The sequence below is a fragment of the Meles meles genome, chromosome 6, assembly GCF_922984935.1.
Source record: "Meles meles chromosome 6, mMelMel3.1 paternal haplotype, whole genome shotgun sequence".
Lineage (NCBI taxonomy): Eukaryota > Metazoa > Chordata > Mammalia > Carnivora > Mustelidae > Meles > Meles meles.
The window spans coordinates 97,856,061-97,872,131 of NC_060071.1; the positions used below are offsets into that span (position 1 = coordinate 97,856,061).

Here is a 16,071-nt window from a genome sequence, read left to right on the forward strand (position 1 = left end):
CTAAAATCAAGGTCCTAAAAGGATACAAACCTCAAAAGGCCAGGCTGGATTGCCAACAAAGCTCCGCCTCCACGCTAGCCCTGCCCACTTCCGGCAGTCCTTCCCACCCTCTAACTCTGGAACACCGCCCCTCTCCGCAAGGTCCCGCCCCCCGCACCTAATTTTGGTTTCTATTGGGCGATCTGGACGCTGTATACACACCGACACACGCACGTTTGGCAGGGGCGTCTTCGCGCCTGCGCAGCAGCGCCGTCAGGCGGCTGGGTATTAGGGGCTGGGGGGAGGGGGGCGGAGGTCAGGCCGAATCTTCCTCCGTAATAAGAAGCTACGCGTCCTGCGGTCCTGGCTCCGTGGGTCCGGTCGGATCAGGCCTGGGCGCTGGAGCTGCTGTGGCTCCCGCCGCGGCGGGTGCGATGGAGGCCGTGCCAGAGCCCCGCACTCACGCCGGGGAGGCCCAAACAGCGGACGGTGCTAGTAGATGAAGCGGCGGCGGCGGCAGCACGGGCTCTCCATGAGCAAGCGGCGGCGGCGACGGGTGCGGCGGCACCGGCGGTTTTCGGTCCCCGGGGAGGTACGAGAAGTCGGCTTCCTGGTGGACGGAGACTGCCCGGTGTGGGAATGCCTTCCGCGGTCCGGCCCTCTAGCCCAGCGCCCGCAGTCCCAGGCGCTTAGGGGAACATTACCTGGACGCGGGCAGGGCTGCCTCGCCGTTTCACCTGCTCCAGGCTCGGGGATGTGCCAGCCGTGCGGGGCCAGCCCTCGGTGCCAGGCCTTCGCGGGCGCAGAGGGCCTGGGGAGGGGTAGGCGTGGCCGGAGTGCGGGGGACGGAGGCGGGCGCCCAGCGCGCGCCCCGCAGGTCCCTGCCCCGAAGCCCCGCGCTGCTTGGAGGGGGAGCGCGTGGCCGTTTTTCATATTATTTCGGGGTGCTGATTGAAAGGGGATCCTTAGGACAGCCGAGCTCTTAGGGAGCCCGGCATTCAGTGTCTAGGGTGAATGGTCTGTTCCTCACGACCAGCGTGGAGTACAGATTGTCACCCTTGAAAATGACCGCAAAAGAAAGGTGTCGTTTTGCCAAGGAAATAGAGGTCGGGGAGTTTTCCAGGTTTATTTAAACTGGAGGGCCTGTTGAATCAGGACAATAATGCCAGCAGGATATATCCTCCAGGGCTTCTAATGCACAGCCTAACGAAACAGTCTTTTCGACGATGTGGTGAAATCTTAAGACAATTTTAAGTAAAGCTCTTTGCAACCATTTCACCACCTTTTTAACTCATTTTTGTTGTAATTTACTTTATAACAAATCACCACCTTAATGCTGAAACGAGTAGGTGTCCTCTAGTTCTTTCAATCCTCTCTACCCCTGCCCTTTTCCTCCCCTGCAAGAAAGGCTGAAGAAGTTAGTTTCATTTTATGTATATAAATATATATATATAATTGTAGTTTATTTCTGTTAAGTTTAACTGTTGCTGTAGTTACTCATTTGGTCATGCTTTAAAGATAATTTGAAGAAAAATAGTGCAGAGATTTTAGATTCCTTCCCAATGCAACATTTGGAAATCTGAGCTCAGGCTTGTGACCTTGCTACAAAGTTTTTAAAAATTAAATAGAAATAAGTGAAACCGTAAAGAAAGTTATTTTCATTTTCAACGGTATTTGAATGCCATATGATTTTTTTTAAATCTTAAGAAACATTAAGAAGAAACCGTTTGTGTTTGCGTAGGGCTCCAGATTTGCCAAGCCCTCTGATTACCTAAATGGTTGACTAGAGCCAACAACATGTTACCGACTATGAATAAACATCTACACTTAAGCCTAAATATAGTGTTGAATATTTTAGAGTCCACAGACTTGCCTCAAGCCGAAAATACTGTGTGCGTGCACGCCCTCGTTTAATACATTGTAGAACTGAATTTTCAGTCTGCTAGTATTGTAAAATCGGTTTGAATTTAATTTCTTTAAAGTGTAAACAGATTGTTTTTTTTTACTGAAGTATAGTTGACAATGTTACATTAGTTTCAGGCGTACAACATAGTGATTCAACAACTCTACACTTTATGCCATGTGAACTTTATTTCTTACACAAATAAAACACAGAGGTCTGCAGTATTCAGTATTGGATTTATGTTGTGCTTGGGAGCGTATGTGTGGCACCTGAAAAGATAGTCAAAATAAGACACCTCAGTCTGTGACTTCTCTTTTTCCTCTTCCTCAGATGCTCTGCTTTCTTTTTTCATGAAAATATACTTTTCCATAGAAGTACCATTCCATCACAGTACCCTGTGATATTTTTAGTTTAGACATTTATTGTGCCAAGTATAGCAATCTTTTCAATTCAGTTTCATTAGGAAGGACCTCATTCTTTAATTTTTTAAAATTCTGCTTTGTAAAACATACATGAGAGGAACGTTTTTTACAATACAATCAATGACTAAAAACAAATTGCTTAGCTAACACCAAGGTTAGGAGAAGCATAAATAACAGTTTAAATAGGAAGGACACCCCCAGTTCATTCCCAAAACATGCAAAGAGAGGGAATCAGATTACTTTACCAAGTTCTGAATCAGATCCTCACAGCATGGCCTCTATAGTTAGAATTATAGAATATCCAGCATGGTCCTAAATTGCAAGTGAAAATCCCAAAGTGCTTAGGAATGATTTTTGTATCAGCTGTGCAACTCTTCAGTTAAGTACTATGGGATTACTTGTCATATGTGGTCTTTCAAATATAATTGGCCATTATTCTGTAGCCCAGCTAAGAATTCCATTATAGCAGTTTCATAAGTGGGTATTAAAAGGGAAATGAAGCACAGCTTATATTTTGAAGGGAGAAAGAGGTTTACATTAGGAATGCACCCAACCAAATTTGAATTGCATTTTCAAATTGCTTTTTTCATTTAGAATTTTTTATTTCAGGGTCTTCCTTATATCAAAGATAAAATCTGCAATATAATTAGTATAAAAGTCTTATTAAATGCTTACCCTGTACCTCAAAAAAGATTGCACTTCTTTTTTTTTTTTAAAGCAATGACTTTTTTTTTTTTTTTTTTTTTTTTTTGATATCACAAGTACGCAGAAAGGGAGGCAGAGAGGAGGAAGCAGGCTCCCTGCTGAGCAGAGAGCTCGATATGGGGCTTGATCCCAGACCTTGGGACCATGACCTGAGCCGAAAGCAGAGGCTTTAACTCACTGAGCCACCCAGACGCCCCAAGATTGCACTTCTTAATGGTCTTTCCAGAGGCCATGCACATTGCCCAAAAAATGGCTCAGCTTGAATTGTTTTAAATTTTTTTATTATATTGATAGGCCTCCTAACCAAATTTAATTTGAGTCCTTTTTTTTTTTTTTAAGATTTTATTTTTAAGTAATCTCTATACCCAACTTGGGGCTCAGGCTTAAAATCGGGAGATCAAGAGTCACATGTTCTACCAACTAAGCCAGACAGGCACCCCTAATTTGAATCTTTAGATAGGTTTGTTTTCATTTAAACATATTTCAAGCATTTAACATATGAAGTCACAAATTTACATGTTCTGTCTTATACTTTTAAAATGCAGGATGAAGACACTGTTTGAAGAGATCAAAGCATCAATTAAAAATAACTATAACCAAGATCGCTCATTTTGGAGGCCTGTTCTTCCTTGGGGAGGTGTTTTTACTATCAAAGCTGGCCGCAAAGCAGTATCCTGTACACCACTCTATGTTGAAATAAGACTGAAAAACACCTGCACCATAGATGGATTCTTGATGTTATTATATGTCATTCTTAATGAAAATGAAAATTTCCCCAGGGAACTCTCTCTTCATTTAGGTAGAGAGTTTGTAGACTGTTTCCTTTATTTAATGGACACCTATAGTTTCACAACTGTGAAGCTACTTTGGATTTGGGACAAGATGGAAAAACAGCAATACAAATCTGAAGTTCATAAAGCTTCATTAATAATTGATTTATTTGGGAATGAACATGATAATTTTACAAAAAATCTCGAAAATCTCATGTCTACCATACAAGAGAGTTACTGTTCCAACTGGCGATGCCCAACTCGAGTGCAGGAAGATCAGCAACGCACAATTAATATAAAGTAAGTTGCTTTGAAGTCTGTCATTTTAGCAGAGATAATGTACTTTTTAAATGAATGTTGCTATAAATAAATATAGTCAAAGTATTTCCTTAAGTACAGACCCTGTGTAATTACTTACACATTGCAATCCCACAAATGCAGGACTATACTGTTAATTAAATCCAAATATCTTGGAATTGAGTTTGTAAAACCAACTGATAATTATTTCACTTGAAAGGTAATGAATTCATATGCAAAATGTTTTATTCTTGCTTTGAATTGCTAATGTCTCTGTATAGATAATTGTTTCATAAACATAACCTCTTAAAGAACATTTAATACTATATTGGAATGTTCACTTCTTGAATGGATTTCTGTTGGGTTAGCTGTTTTTACATGAACAAGAAGAGTGAAAGTATTCCTTCATGTCATGGCCAGGGCATAATTATAGACAGAAACCCCAAAATTCGAATCCTCATACTTGGAGAGGATAAGGATGTTAGGAGCTTTTTCACTGGCTAGGAGAAGTGCTGATAGTCTGCTGAATATTTTTGGCTTTGAGAGAGAAGGCAGACCTCTAGGCTGGTAAATGATAGGGAAGAAGGCCAAACTGGCGTGGCCTAGTAGAGTATTGGGAAACATTAAAGCCCCCAGGGGACATGAGCTGGAAAAAAAATAACTGCCAGTAGAAAAACAGGACTGAAAACAAACCCAAACACATTGTTTTCTGAAAATGTATTTGGCCCAGTGGTCCATAGAAGCAGCCTAATAGATATTCCCTTTTTGGAATATACATCACATACCCTAACTTACTAAATTCACATTTCTGTATAACATATTTAGTTTAATATTGTAACATTGTGCTATTTATGGAAAGCTGAAGATATTTTATTCTTTTTAGAATCTGTCAATTAATGTGTTTCTTGTTTCTGAAATACACTTTGTCCATTTCCTGTATTGCTGATAGGATGTCGTTGAGTTTGAAATCTGTCAGATTTGAAAAAGTTGAAAAAACTTTGAAAACAGTTGAAAAAAGTTTCATTACTCTAAATTGTAATGAACTAAAAAGCATTTTAGAAATCTGTTTTGTTTTTCAAAAACTAGTATCAATTTGTGTATATTCTGAAACTGTAATTGGATATTTATAATCCACTATTAATGCTAATATTTTAAGCTTCTCTTAATAAAATATTTTTATCATACAGAATATATATATATATATATATATATTACTTTTTAAGCCTATATTTTAATACTACATTTAAAACAATCTCTGAAGTATGTAGGAAGACATTTTTTAACAAATCCAGTAATAGTAGCCAACAATGGCTGTAATTTGCATTTAGACATATACCTAATCGGCAGCTCTCCTAATTCTGGGTCCTTCTTTCTTTCCCAAAATTTCCTCTCAAAAATTATTTCTAAGTAACAACTGCATATTTCAGGAACAGTTTCCAGAAAGATTTAATGTTTCTTAGAAAACTTCATGCATTAATGTTTATTAAGTTCAAGTGATTGCTATAATTATAACAAAAATATGAAAAACAGAGGTTATAATTTTATACTTGATTTGCTAATAATGAATTGACCTGTAAAATTGGTTTCCTAATAAATATTTAACATGTAAATTCCCAAAGCAATTCTTACATACATTTTGTAATTGTTGTAGTCCTCCCCAAGAAATTCCTCATGGAAACTTGATACGACTGGCTGTGGATGAGTTATTCTGTTCCAGGATTGAACTGTGTGAAGAGAGTGGGTGAGTATATGATAGACATTTAAGATGAAAGTACTTCTGTTGTTTTTTTTTAATTTTTTATTTTATTTTATTTATTTATTTGACAGAAAGAGATCACAAGTAGGCAGAGAGGCAGGCAGAGAGTGAGAGAGAGAGAGGAGGAAGCAGGCTCCCTGCTCAGCAGAGAACCCGATGCAGGACTCGATCCCAGGACCCTGAGATCATGACCTGAGCCGAAGGCAGAGGGTTAACCCACTGAGCCACCCAGGCACCCAGAAAGTATTTGTTTTTTATAAAGAAACCTGAACAGATAGGCTCTTTGATGTCAATACTTTAGGAAATAGCAACTCACAAGTATTTAGGAAGCCTAATGTTTTTGGAATCTTAACACCTCCAGTAGTTTACTATGCCATCTTATGCTATGTTGTCATTATAAAATTTCACTATATAGAATATCATACTATAGTTAATTGATGAATACAAAGCAAATGCCTTTTCTTTTTTTCCCCACTGCTGAGCAGGTACAATAAAACCTTGGTTAACCGGAACCCAGCTAATCGGACTCCCAATTAACTGGATTTTTTTCTGCATTCCTCATTTAGGAGAAAGAGGTAAATGGCAACCAAAAAACTTAACTTAGTTTTTAAAAAAATTCAAAAGGGGCAGAACATATTCATCCCAGTCTCTTAACAGTTTCTATATCTACAGTATTGTACAATGAGAATTAAGATTTAGAAGGATGACCCTATAGCTAATTAATCACAAAAGGAAGGAAGAGTAAAATATATTCAGTTAATTGTACTTAAGTCCAGAAAGTAATCTAATGTATTTTAACAGGACATACTGAAACAAAATGGTTTTCTAGTTAATGCTTTAATCAGTAATGTTTATGAAGCAAAATATTGTGTCCTGAGTATTCCGGTTAATCGAGATTTTACTGTATTTGTGGTATTCTGATTTGTGGTATTCTGATCCATATCCTTAATATGTGAGACTACTAAAAAAACAGAATTTGTCTCATCCTCATGGCAAAAAAATGGAATTAGGGGCGCCTGGGTGGCTCAGTCTTTAAACATCTGCCTTTAGCTCAGGTCATGATCCCCGGGTCCTGGGATTGAGCCCTGCATCCAATCTGCTGCCTGCTCAGCTGGAAGCCTGCTTCTCCCTCTCCCAGTTCCTCTGCTTGTATTACGTCTCTCACTGTCTCTATCTCTGTGTGTCAAATAAATACATAAAATCTTAAAAAAAAAAAAAAAGATGCAATTAGGGAATTTTATACAATGTAAAGAGGACTGGAAGAGTCCTACTATTTACCTCTCTGCCAGTATTATCATTGAAACCAACCAAGGGGGGGAGAATGTATAGACACATAAAAGCTTATAATTATATCAGTTCAAAAAACTAAATGTTTTGTAAGCTTAAAAAAAAATAGCTAGCTTTTCCTGAAGTTTTGCAAGTATTATTTCTTTTATATAGAATCTCACAGCTAATAAACTGGGTATAGATAATAAAAATACTAATATAGTCACACCATTACCCACACCTAAAATCGATAATTATACTTATTATGAAATTAATAAAGACAACCCAGAAGTGATAAAAGGCAGTTTTGTTTCAAGTGTAATAAAGTTCATGTCTCTTTTCGATTTTAGGTGTGGTGGCTTAAGAGAATTTTCCCAGCGAGTTTTCTGCCATGGGGCACCCCCTTTTGTTGTCTTAAATATGCAGCATTGGAAATCTGAAGATCTGGCATATGTACCATATTACTTGGATTTATCTGATCACAAGTAGGTATTTTTTTGTATGTTTTATAAAACTAATAAAAAGTAAATTTATTTTCTGTTTTACTGATCTTCTATCATGACTGTGACTAACCCTTAAGAAAATATTATTGAAAAGAATCATAGCTAACTATTATTCTGTACCCTGAATAAGGTTAGAATCTACTACAGGGGGTTAGTCTCTGGCAATGTGCATAGTAGTTGGACTATGGAATAGACAGAATTGAATCAAATCTCAGCCCAACCTTTTACAAGCTACGTAACCTTGGGTCCTTACTTAACCAGCTTACACATCAGTTTCTTGATTTTATAAACAGAGATGACAATACTTATCTGGTACATTGTTGTGAGATTTAATGAGATAACACATGTAAAGTGTTTAGGTTGGTACCTGACACATAGTAAACAGTAATGACTGGCTATTACCTGTATTTCAAGTCAAAGTAGTAGATAGTAGGAGGTCATCGTTTAAACAAAAAATGTTACTTTCAGCATTAGAGATAAAAATGTTTGTTGCATACAAGTTAGGACATACAGGGTCTTTTAACTTTTTGCCTTTAAAAGGTTTTCTTTTATTTAATAGAATGATACAGATTATGAGTTAATTTGTTAAAATGTTTTTCAAAATTCTTAAATTATATCAGTTTTTAAATTCTTAAATATTTTACTCCAAATTACCAGTTATAGTATGTGCTTTTTACCGACGGATATCTTTTTTAGGTACTGGAATATAAATAACAGCAATATTTTTATTCCTTAATTAAAAATTTAAGGAGCATTTTGGTGGTTCCGTTGGTTAAGCCTCCGACTCGATCTCAGCTCGGGTCTTGATCTCAGGGTTGTTAGTTCAAGCCCTATGTTCCACTCTGGGTGTGAAGCCTACTTAAAAACAAACAAACAAACAAACAAAAACACTTAAGAAATGTTTAAAAATAAAGTTTTGTCTTTTTTGCTACACTTTGTCATTTAATTTGCAGGTATTTGTTGGAAGGTGCCACATTATTTAACAAAGAGGAACATCATTATTCTGCAGCTTTCCAGATTGATGGACATTGGATGCACTACGATGGCCTCAGAAATGTGAATTTAATTTTGTTAAATAAACCCCCAGAGTTTCTCCTCTTGTCATCATTGGTTTATATTCGAGCAACAGAGAAATAAATATAGACTGATGCTAAATTAAATTGTTTTCCCTCCTGCCCATGCTCCCCCCCAGATGAAGGACTTTTATTTTGTATATACTTGGTATCCAAGGAAATATTTGAACTATACTAGTTTCAGAGGTGTATTTTCCAGTGTTTAGCCCCAGGTAAATATTATATATGGAGAATCTATGCAAAAATATTTGTATTTCTTTTTTCTATGTCCTGGGTAATTTTTATATAAGCATACTTTATGTTGAAATAAAATATATCTTGTAGCCTTTGTATTTTTTATTTATACATACTCAAAAGATTTTTACAGTTCTGTCCTTGAAAGCAAGAAAATACTTCATCATTTGAATTCTCGGTTTTTCTTTTTGGATATTCAAATAAAACCTGAGTACAAGTCAGTATTTCAGTTTATATAAATTTAACAATTCAAAATGTATCTGACTATATTTTTTGCCCTACCTCACTAAAATCCAAAGTGCACTGTTGGATCTAGTATGGATTTTAATGTAGAACTTATAGATGGCTTAATCTTTTTTACTCATTGATTAGCCTAATTTCCCTGCAGCAGTTTTTAAAAAATACTTTGGTGAGAATGTTTTTCTGGGCTTAAATTATTTCTCTATAATGGCAATTTACTTTAACCACTTGCTCTGAAGTATTAAAACCTGCCAGATTTTAAGTGTTAACTAAACTTGCAAGCTTAATTAAAGTTATTGTTACAAATAAATTATATAACTAATCTAACATAATTAAATGTAATGGAAATTCTCTAATAAAAATCTATTCTGAAGATAAGACAACTATAAATATCAGGCAATAGGATGCTTACTAATGGATTAATGATAGAAATATACTTTAAATATATATTTAAGAGAAAATGGTGCCTAGAATATATTTTTTTTGCTCTTAAATCATATTGTCACAGAGAAAAAAAAAAACGAAACTTCTGTGGTAACAAACTGCTGGCTTTCTTGTAAGTAGTAAACTGATAGCATGAGGGTTTGATTTGCAATACAAATCACTAGAATTTTATAGTTATCAGAAATTATGTTTGTTTTCAAAACCCTAAGATCTTTCTTCTTTTTCTAAGGAAGAAAATTAAGTAATCTCCTCAAGGGAAAATACTTTTTGCAGTTTTTATCAACATTTACTTTAGTATTTAATTTCAGTAAACAGTCCATCTTAGATTTTGGGTTGGGACTGCATGCAGTATACTTGGAGATGTCTATATGACAACACAGTTCACTGCCATATACCAAATTGGTAAGATTTAATTCCGGAAATTAAATCTTACATTGGCTTGGTGCCATGTTGAAATAACTTACAAAAGAATAAATGTGAGTATAACAATGCTGAGAATGCCTCACTTCAAGTGAATACTGTGAAAATTATGTCTTGTATAAGATAAAAAATAGTGATTTATTTTACAAAAAAAAAAAAAAATCTACCCCAGAGTTTATTTAAATAGTCCCCCACATGTTTTTACATAGGATTTGATTTACAGTGGATTTTTATGGGGACACCTTATTGCATGAGTCAAAGTATACAAAAACAAATATTAGTATATATATGTGGTTCATTAGCATAATTATTCCTAATGCAGATTATTCTTTTAAGAATTGCACTTTATTTGGAATAATACTAGTTTATCACAAAACAGTGACTTTTACCTACCTCACAGGGTTGTTGTGAGGATTAAGATGTTTGTTAAAATCTTGACTGCCTTGAACATGCTAATAAAAAATATATTTTTTCTACCTCTTTCATATAAAGGCAGGTCTCCCAGATTCTCTGTTACTAATGAACTTTCTAGATCTTTTCTTTTAAATTATTTATTTGGGCAGTTGCTCCTATCAATAATGGACTTATGTGTAATAGAATTTAAGTATGCCTTCTGGACCCCAAGGTGGTTGGATTTTAAGGATAATAGGTAGCTTATTGTTACAGTAGTGCTTGGTTGGCAGATAGAAACAATTCCCCTGCTGACCAAACAGTGGGTAGAAAAGGGGTGAAAAATAATTAGATTATCTGCAGCAGGATGTGAAGGTGAGGGTATGGAAAATTCTTTACAACCTTAAACACTCTTAGAAAAATTGGAATACTGGAGCGGGTTGGGGGATGGGGGAAGAATGAAAGACATGATGAGATAATCAGAATTTTTATTTATTTATTTTAGATTTTTATTTATTTGAGAGAGCACAAGGGGGGAGGAGGAGCAGAGGGAGGGAGGAGCAGACTCCCTGCTGAACAGGGAGCCTGATGTGGGACTCAATCCCAGGACCCCAGGATCATGACCCGAGCTGAAGGCAAACACTTAGCTGACTGAGCCACCCAGGAGCCCCCAGAATGTATTTTTTTTTTTAAAGATTTTATTTATTTATTTGACAGAGAGAGATCACAAGTAGGCAGAGAGGCAGGCAGAGAGAGTGAGAGGGAAGCAGGCTCCCTTCAGAGCAGAGAGCCGGACGCGGGACTCGATCCCAAGACCCTGAGATCATGACCTGAGCCGAAGGCAGCGGCCCAAACCACCAAGCCACCCAGGCGCCCCCCCAGAATGTATTTTTAATAAAAATGCCAAAAACCCTAACTAAACCTTATGGGGAGAGGAAAAATGATTTTAAAACCCTGGCCTCAATCAGAAGGGGATAAAGGACAAAGAAAGCAAATTAAAATAGGAATGTCAAACTTCTTTGCAGCAAAAGAAATATTTGCCCCCAATTTAGCAAGTAATATTACTTAAATTTATCCTTTAAAGTAGCTTTTTGTTATTACTATAGTTGACTAAATATCTTGAGATCTTGTTACTGGCTCTGATCCAGTCAAAGAGGAAGAAAAACTAAAGATAACTACCATAGGCATGCTTGCTTAGTGTGACTCCCATTTTCTATTTCATTCTTAGAGTATGAGTAAACTACTAAGCTATATAAGCAGATAACTCTTGTAACACATAAAGGAAAAGCTGTACATGTTGAGCATATCAACAGTTTAATATTATAATTGATTTAGTGATATTTATTTGAAAAGTAATTGTGCTATAGGCATAAAGGGTAAGCAGTACATGCAAAAATGACTGTGATTATTGCTGCTGAACCACAGCCAAAGCAAACATTTATATTTTCATCTTACTTTGTTGATGCTCTGACATTTAAAATCAGCACAAATTCTTCTGTTTGAAAAGCTACAATCAAGAAAGATTTTGAGGGGTGCCTGAGCAGCTCAGTGGGTTAAAGCCTCTGCCTTCCGCTCAGGTCATGATCCTGGGGTCCTGGGATGGAGCCCCATATTGGGTTCTCAGCTCAGTGGGGAGCCTGCTTCCCGCCCTCCCCTTCCCCGCCTACTGTGATCTCTTTCTGTCAAAATCTTTAAAAAGAAAGAAAGAAAGAAAGATTTTGAAGTTCATCTCAATGGCGTGGTGCCTTAATAACTGGTTCCTATACACCCAACTGGCCCAGGGTTCACCATCTGGTCATCTAGACAGCCTTTAGTCTCAAATTTAATTTGATCCCAGGGAAAACATAACCTTTGACTCTGTCTTAAGTTGAGGAAGTTATGGAGAGGCCACTGGAGCTAAATGATTTCTTTATAAATGCTGATTTGTACCTGAGGATGTGTATTATTTATACTGAGTGAGCAATCAGTTCCACAGTACATCTATTGTTTTCTCAGTGAGGTCTTCTGGAAGGTATCAAGAGGAATATCATTTGGAGGTGTCAGGGTGGCTCAGTTGGTTAAGCATCTGCCTTCAACTCAGGTCATGATCCCAAGGTTCTGGGATTGAGTCCCACCTCCTTGCTCAGCAGGGAGCCTGTTTCTCTCTCTGCTTTCCTCACCCTCTGCTTGTGCTCATTCGCTCATGTTCAAGCTCTCTCTCTGACAAAATCATTAAAAAATAAAAAAGAATATCATCTGAAGATGGGAAACTTAGCTGCCCCCACAGGACCCTCAAAAATGATGTGGAATGGAATAGCAGCTTGGAGAGCAAATGAGCTGTGTAGACAAGTTAGCCATGGTAGAATTAGCCATCTGTTTATGGGCTTATTTATAGTTTCATTACTTGTTTTCTCTTTGAATTTAATGAAGTTCCATTTTTGATATGATTATAAAAATAATACATATAAAAAAGACTAAATCCCAAGAAGTATAAGAAAATGATCAACCATGATTTCTCCACGCAGTGATAATCATTAGTTCATACTAGAAAGCCTTTTTTTTTTTTATTTCTTTTTTTTTAAGATTTTTATTTATTTATTTGACAGAGAGAGAGATCACAAGTAGGCAGAGAGGAAGGCAGAGAGAGAGAGAGGAGGAAGCAGGCTCCCTGCGGAGCAGAGAGCCCGATGCGGGGCTCGATCCCAGGACCCTGAGATCATGACCTGAGCCGAAGGCAGCGGCTTAATCCACTGAGCCACCCAGGCGCCCCTAGAAAGCCTTTTTGAAATGTCCAGCATGGCTTCAAAGTACTGAAGAGAACAAGAGACAATGAGTTAGGGCTTTGAAGAACTGTATATTCCTGGGCGGCAGCATCGTGTTGATACAAGCTATCAACGTGGAGCAACTTAAGAGGAAAGTGAGACTGAAGAAAACTGCTGTGGCCATCTATTCAGACATTTCTTTCTACCTGGACACTTGTCTTTAGAAGCCTTCATCTTCTCGAAACTTCAAGAACTTACTTTATGAAAGATTCATTCCTTTACATTCCTCTACCTCAAAACTAGCATCCCAGGTGCCAGAGCTGGGAAGCAAGGCCCTGATGACATAAATTATCCCATAGCAAATACAATCAAATAGATTTTGTTTCTCTGTTAACCTTACAGTATAACAAAGAAAGATTAAAATAGACTGAGCATATTTGGTTTGCTTTAAGGGTAGAGTAGGAAAAAAAGCTTACTGAGGGAGTTTGTGAAAAGCAGGCATAATAAATAGTTCTGCACATCCAACATATGGGCATTTCAGTTTAGAAAAAAAGAAGAGGAAAGCAAGCAACAGGAAACATAGAAAAGCTGAACTGTGCTCAGGTCAAGGAGAGACCAGGTTAGGCCTTGAAGGAAATAACTGGCCAGCTAGAGAAATCTTTACCTGAGCAGGCTAAGCTTGATTTGGGGGGCTACAAGCTAGAACGAATTAAGAGCAAACATATTCTGGGCGTCTGGGTGGCTCAGTTGGTTGGGCGACTGCCTTCGGCTCAGGTCATGATCCTGGACTTCCAGGATCGAGTCCCGCATCGGGTTCCTGGCTCTTTGGGGAGTCTGCTTCTCCCTCTGACCTTCTCCTCTCTTATACTCTCTCTCATTCTTTCTCAAGTAAATAAATAAAATCTTTAAAAAAAAAAGAGCAGACATATTCTGCAGCATTTATTTCATACATATATACTACTATTTACTAGTTGAATTAGGTATTATTTATGCACTGGAGGTGGGCACATGTCTTGAAAAGGGGAAAGATGAGTCCATCAATGATGACTGTATAGAAGGAAGTCCTATGGCAGGGTCAGCGCCTCAGGTTTTGAGGGTACAGAGGAGGAGCACCTTCACAGACAACTGCTGTGAGGTCTTTTTGAAAAGGGCCTTTCACAGTTGCCTGTCTAGCATCCCTGGAGGAGTTTTCTAGAAAAAAGAGACTACAGATTGCCTAACTTGTGCTCTCCAGAGTAATTGTAAGGTCTTATTTCCTCTCCCTCTACCCCAAATATTAACCACCTTTAATTTCTATTAGAAGGCTATAAATCCTAAAATAAATATAAAACGGATTTTAAACACCTTCAAATTTAAAAAGAATTTATTGTAGCTAAAGTATTCCACAAGGATTAATAATGTCAAATATTTTCTATTTCTGACAGAAGGGAAGAGACTTGAGGGGAAAGTGAGAGGACCATTGGGCGGGATCTCCTTTCAATACTTGGTGAATGAGTTGTGAACCGGACCTGTGGTGGGACAAGAAAGGGAGTTCCCAGCTCTTGCAGTTTTATACATGAACACTAGGTAGCAGAAGCTCCCAGTACGGAATATGGAAAGGGGGGGAGGAAAGAACCATGCCTGAAATTTTTTGGCCTTAAAGTATTTTTTTTTAAGATTTTATTTATGTATTTGACACACAGAGAGAGATTACAAGTAGGTAGAGAGGCAGGCAGAGAGAGAGGGGGAAGCAGGCTCCCCGCTGAGCAGAGAGCAGGACTCGATCCCATGACCCTGAGATCATGACCTGAGCCAAAGGCAGAGGCTTAACCCACTGAACCACCCAGGCATCACTGGCCTTAAAGTATTAATCCACTTTATAATTTGGGTAAACCAAATCCAGGTTCCTTTTCCTTGTGTCCTATGTCACTGTATGTATTCATAGCTTGGGGATAACAAAGAGTGGTGACATCACTGATGAGATCCTTTATCTCTCTGCCAACACCCCAGCTCAAATAATATTTGTAAATTGACTCCTGGGCTTTTTCATTTCAACCCTCATAGTTTCTGGACTTCTTTCCACATTCCTGACCTCTTCTTTTGACGAGTTAGGAATTCTTGTCCCTAAAGAACTTACAGAAATGCGAGAAGACCTGATTCAGAATTGACATTTTTCACCCAAGAAAAATATCATGGAATTGCAAACTTTCCAGTGAATCACATATGATCACATTACCACTAGATTATTTCTATTATTATCAGTTTTCAACTATTAATTTTTCATGCTGTCAAGGAGAGGCAAGAGTATGGCTGCTAAACACCTAGACCCTGAGCCCGATTGCCCGAGTTCAAACTTGGACTCTGGCAATCAGAGAAAGACAATTATCATATGATCCCACTGATAAGAAGAATTTGAGAAACAAGATAGAGGATCACAGGGGAAGGGAGGGAAAAATGAAACAAGATGAAACCAGAGAGGGAGACAAACCATAAGAGACTCTTAATCTGGGGTGCCTGGGTGGCTCAGTGGGTTAAAGCCTCTGCCTTTGGCTCAGGTCATGATCCCAGGGTCCTGGGATCGAGCCCCACATCAGGCTCTCTGCTCAGCGGGGAGCCTGCTTCCTCCTCTCTCTCTGCCTACTTGTGATCTGTCTGCTAAATAAATAAATAAAAATCTTTAAAAAAAAAAGACTCAATCTCAGGAAACAAACAGGGTTGCTGGAGGAGAGAGGGTTGGGAGGCATGGGGTGGCTGGGGGATGAACATTGGGGAGAGTAGGTACTATGGGGAGTGCTGTGAATTGTGTAAGACTGATGAATCCCAGACTTGTATACCTGAAAGAAGTAATACATTAAATGTTAATTAAAAAAAAACAAACAAACTTGGGACTCTGGTTGTGTGACCTTGGGCTTATTACTTGACTCCTCTGGTCCCCAGTTTCTTAACTGT

The 16,071-nt window shown here is 38.0% G+C and overlaps 1 protein-coding gene across 1 annotated transcript; it reads left to right on the plus strand.

The window, feature by feature from the left end:
- Nucleotides 1-433: 433 nt before the first annotated feature.
- C6H14orf28 (chromosome 6 C14orf28 homolog) lies at nt 434-8,997 on the plus strand. The gene is made up of 5 exons (XM_046007162.1): nt 434-571; nt 3,555-4,079; nt 5,728-5,817; nt 7,449-7,583; nt 8,555-8,997. The coding sequence occupies exons 2-5, from the start codon at nt 3,556-3,558 to the stop codon at nt 8,736-8,738; spliced, it is 933 nt and encodes a 310-aa protein (XP_045863118.1). The 5' UTR covers nt 434-571; nt 3,555; the 3' UTR covers nt 8,739-8,997.
- Nucleotides 8,998-16,071: the final 7,074 nt, after the last annotated feature.

What these genes read in the sequence shown, in the direction of transcription:
- C6H14orf28 (XM_046007162.1), top strand. Translation starts at nt 3,556, where the DNA reads ATGAAGACACTGTTTGAAGAGATCAAAGCATCAATTAAAAATAACTAT. An exon ending in GAACTGTGTGAAGAGAGTGG is followed by an intron (nt 5,818 to 7,448) that starts GTGAGTATATGA and finishes TTTCGATTTTAG; the next exon opens with GTGTGGTGGCTTAAGAGAAT. An exon ending in TTGGATTTATCTGATCACAA is followed by an intron (nt 7,584 to 8,554) that starts GTAGGTATTTTT and finishes TTTAATTTGCAG; the next exon opens with GTATTTGTTGGAAGGTGCCA.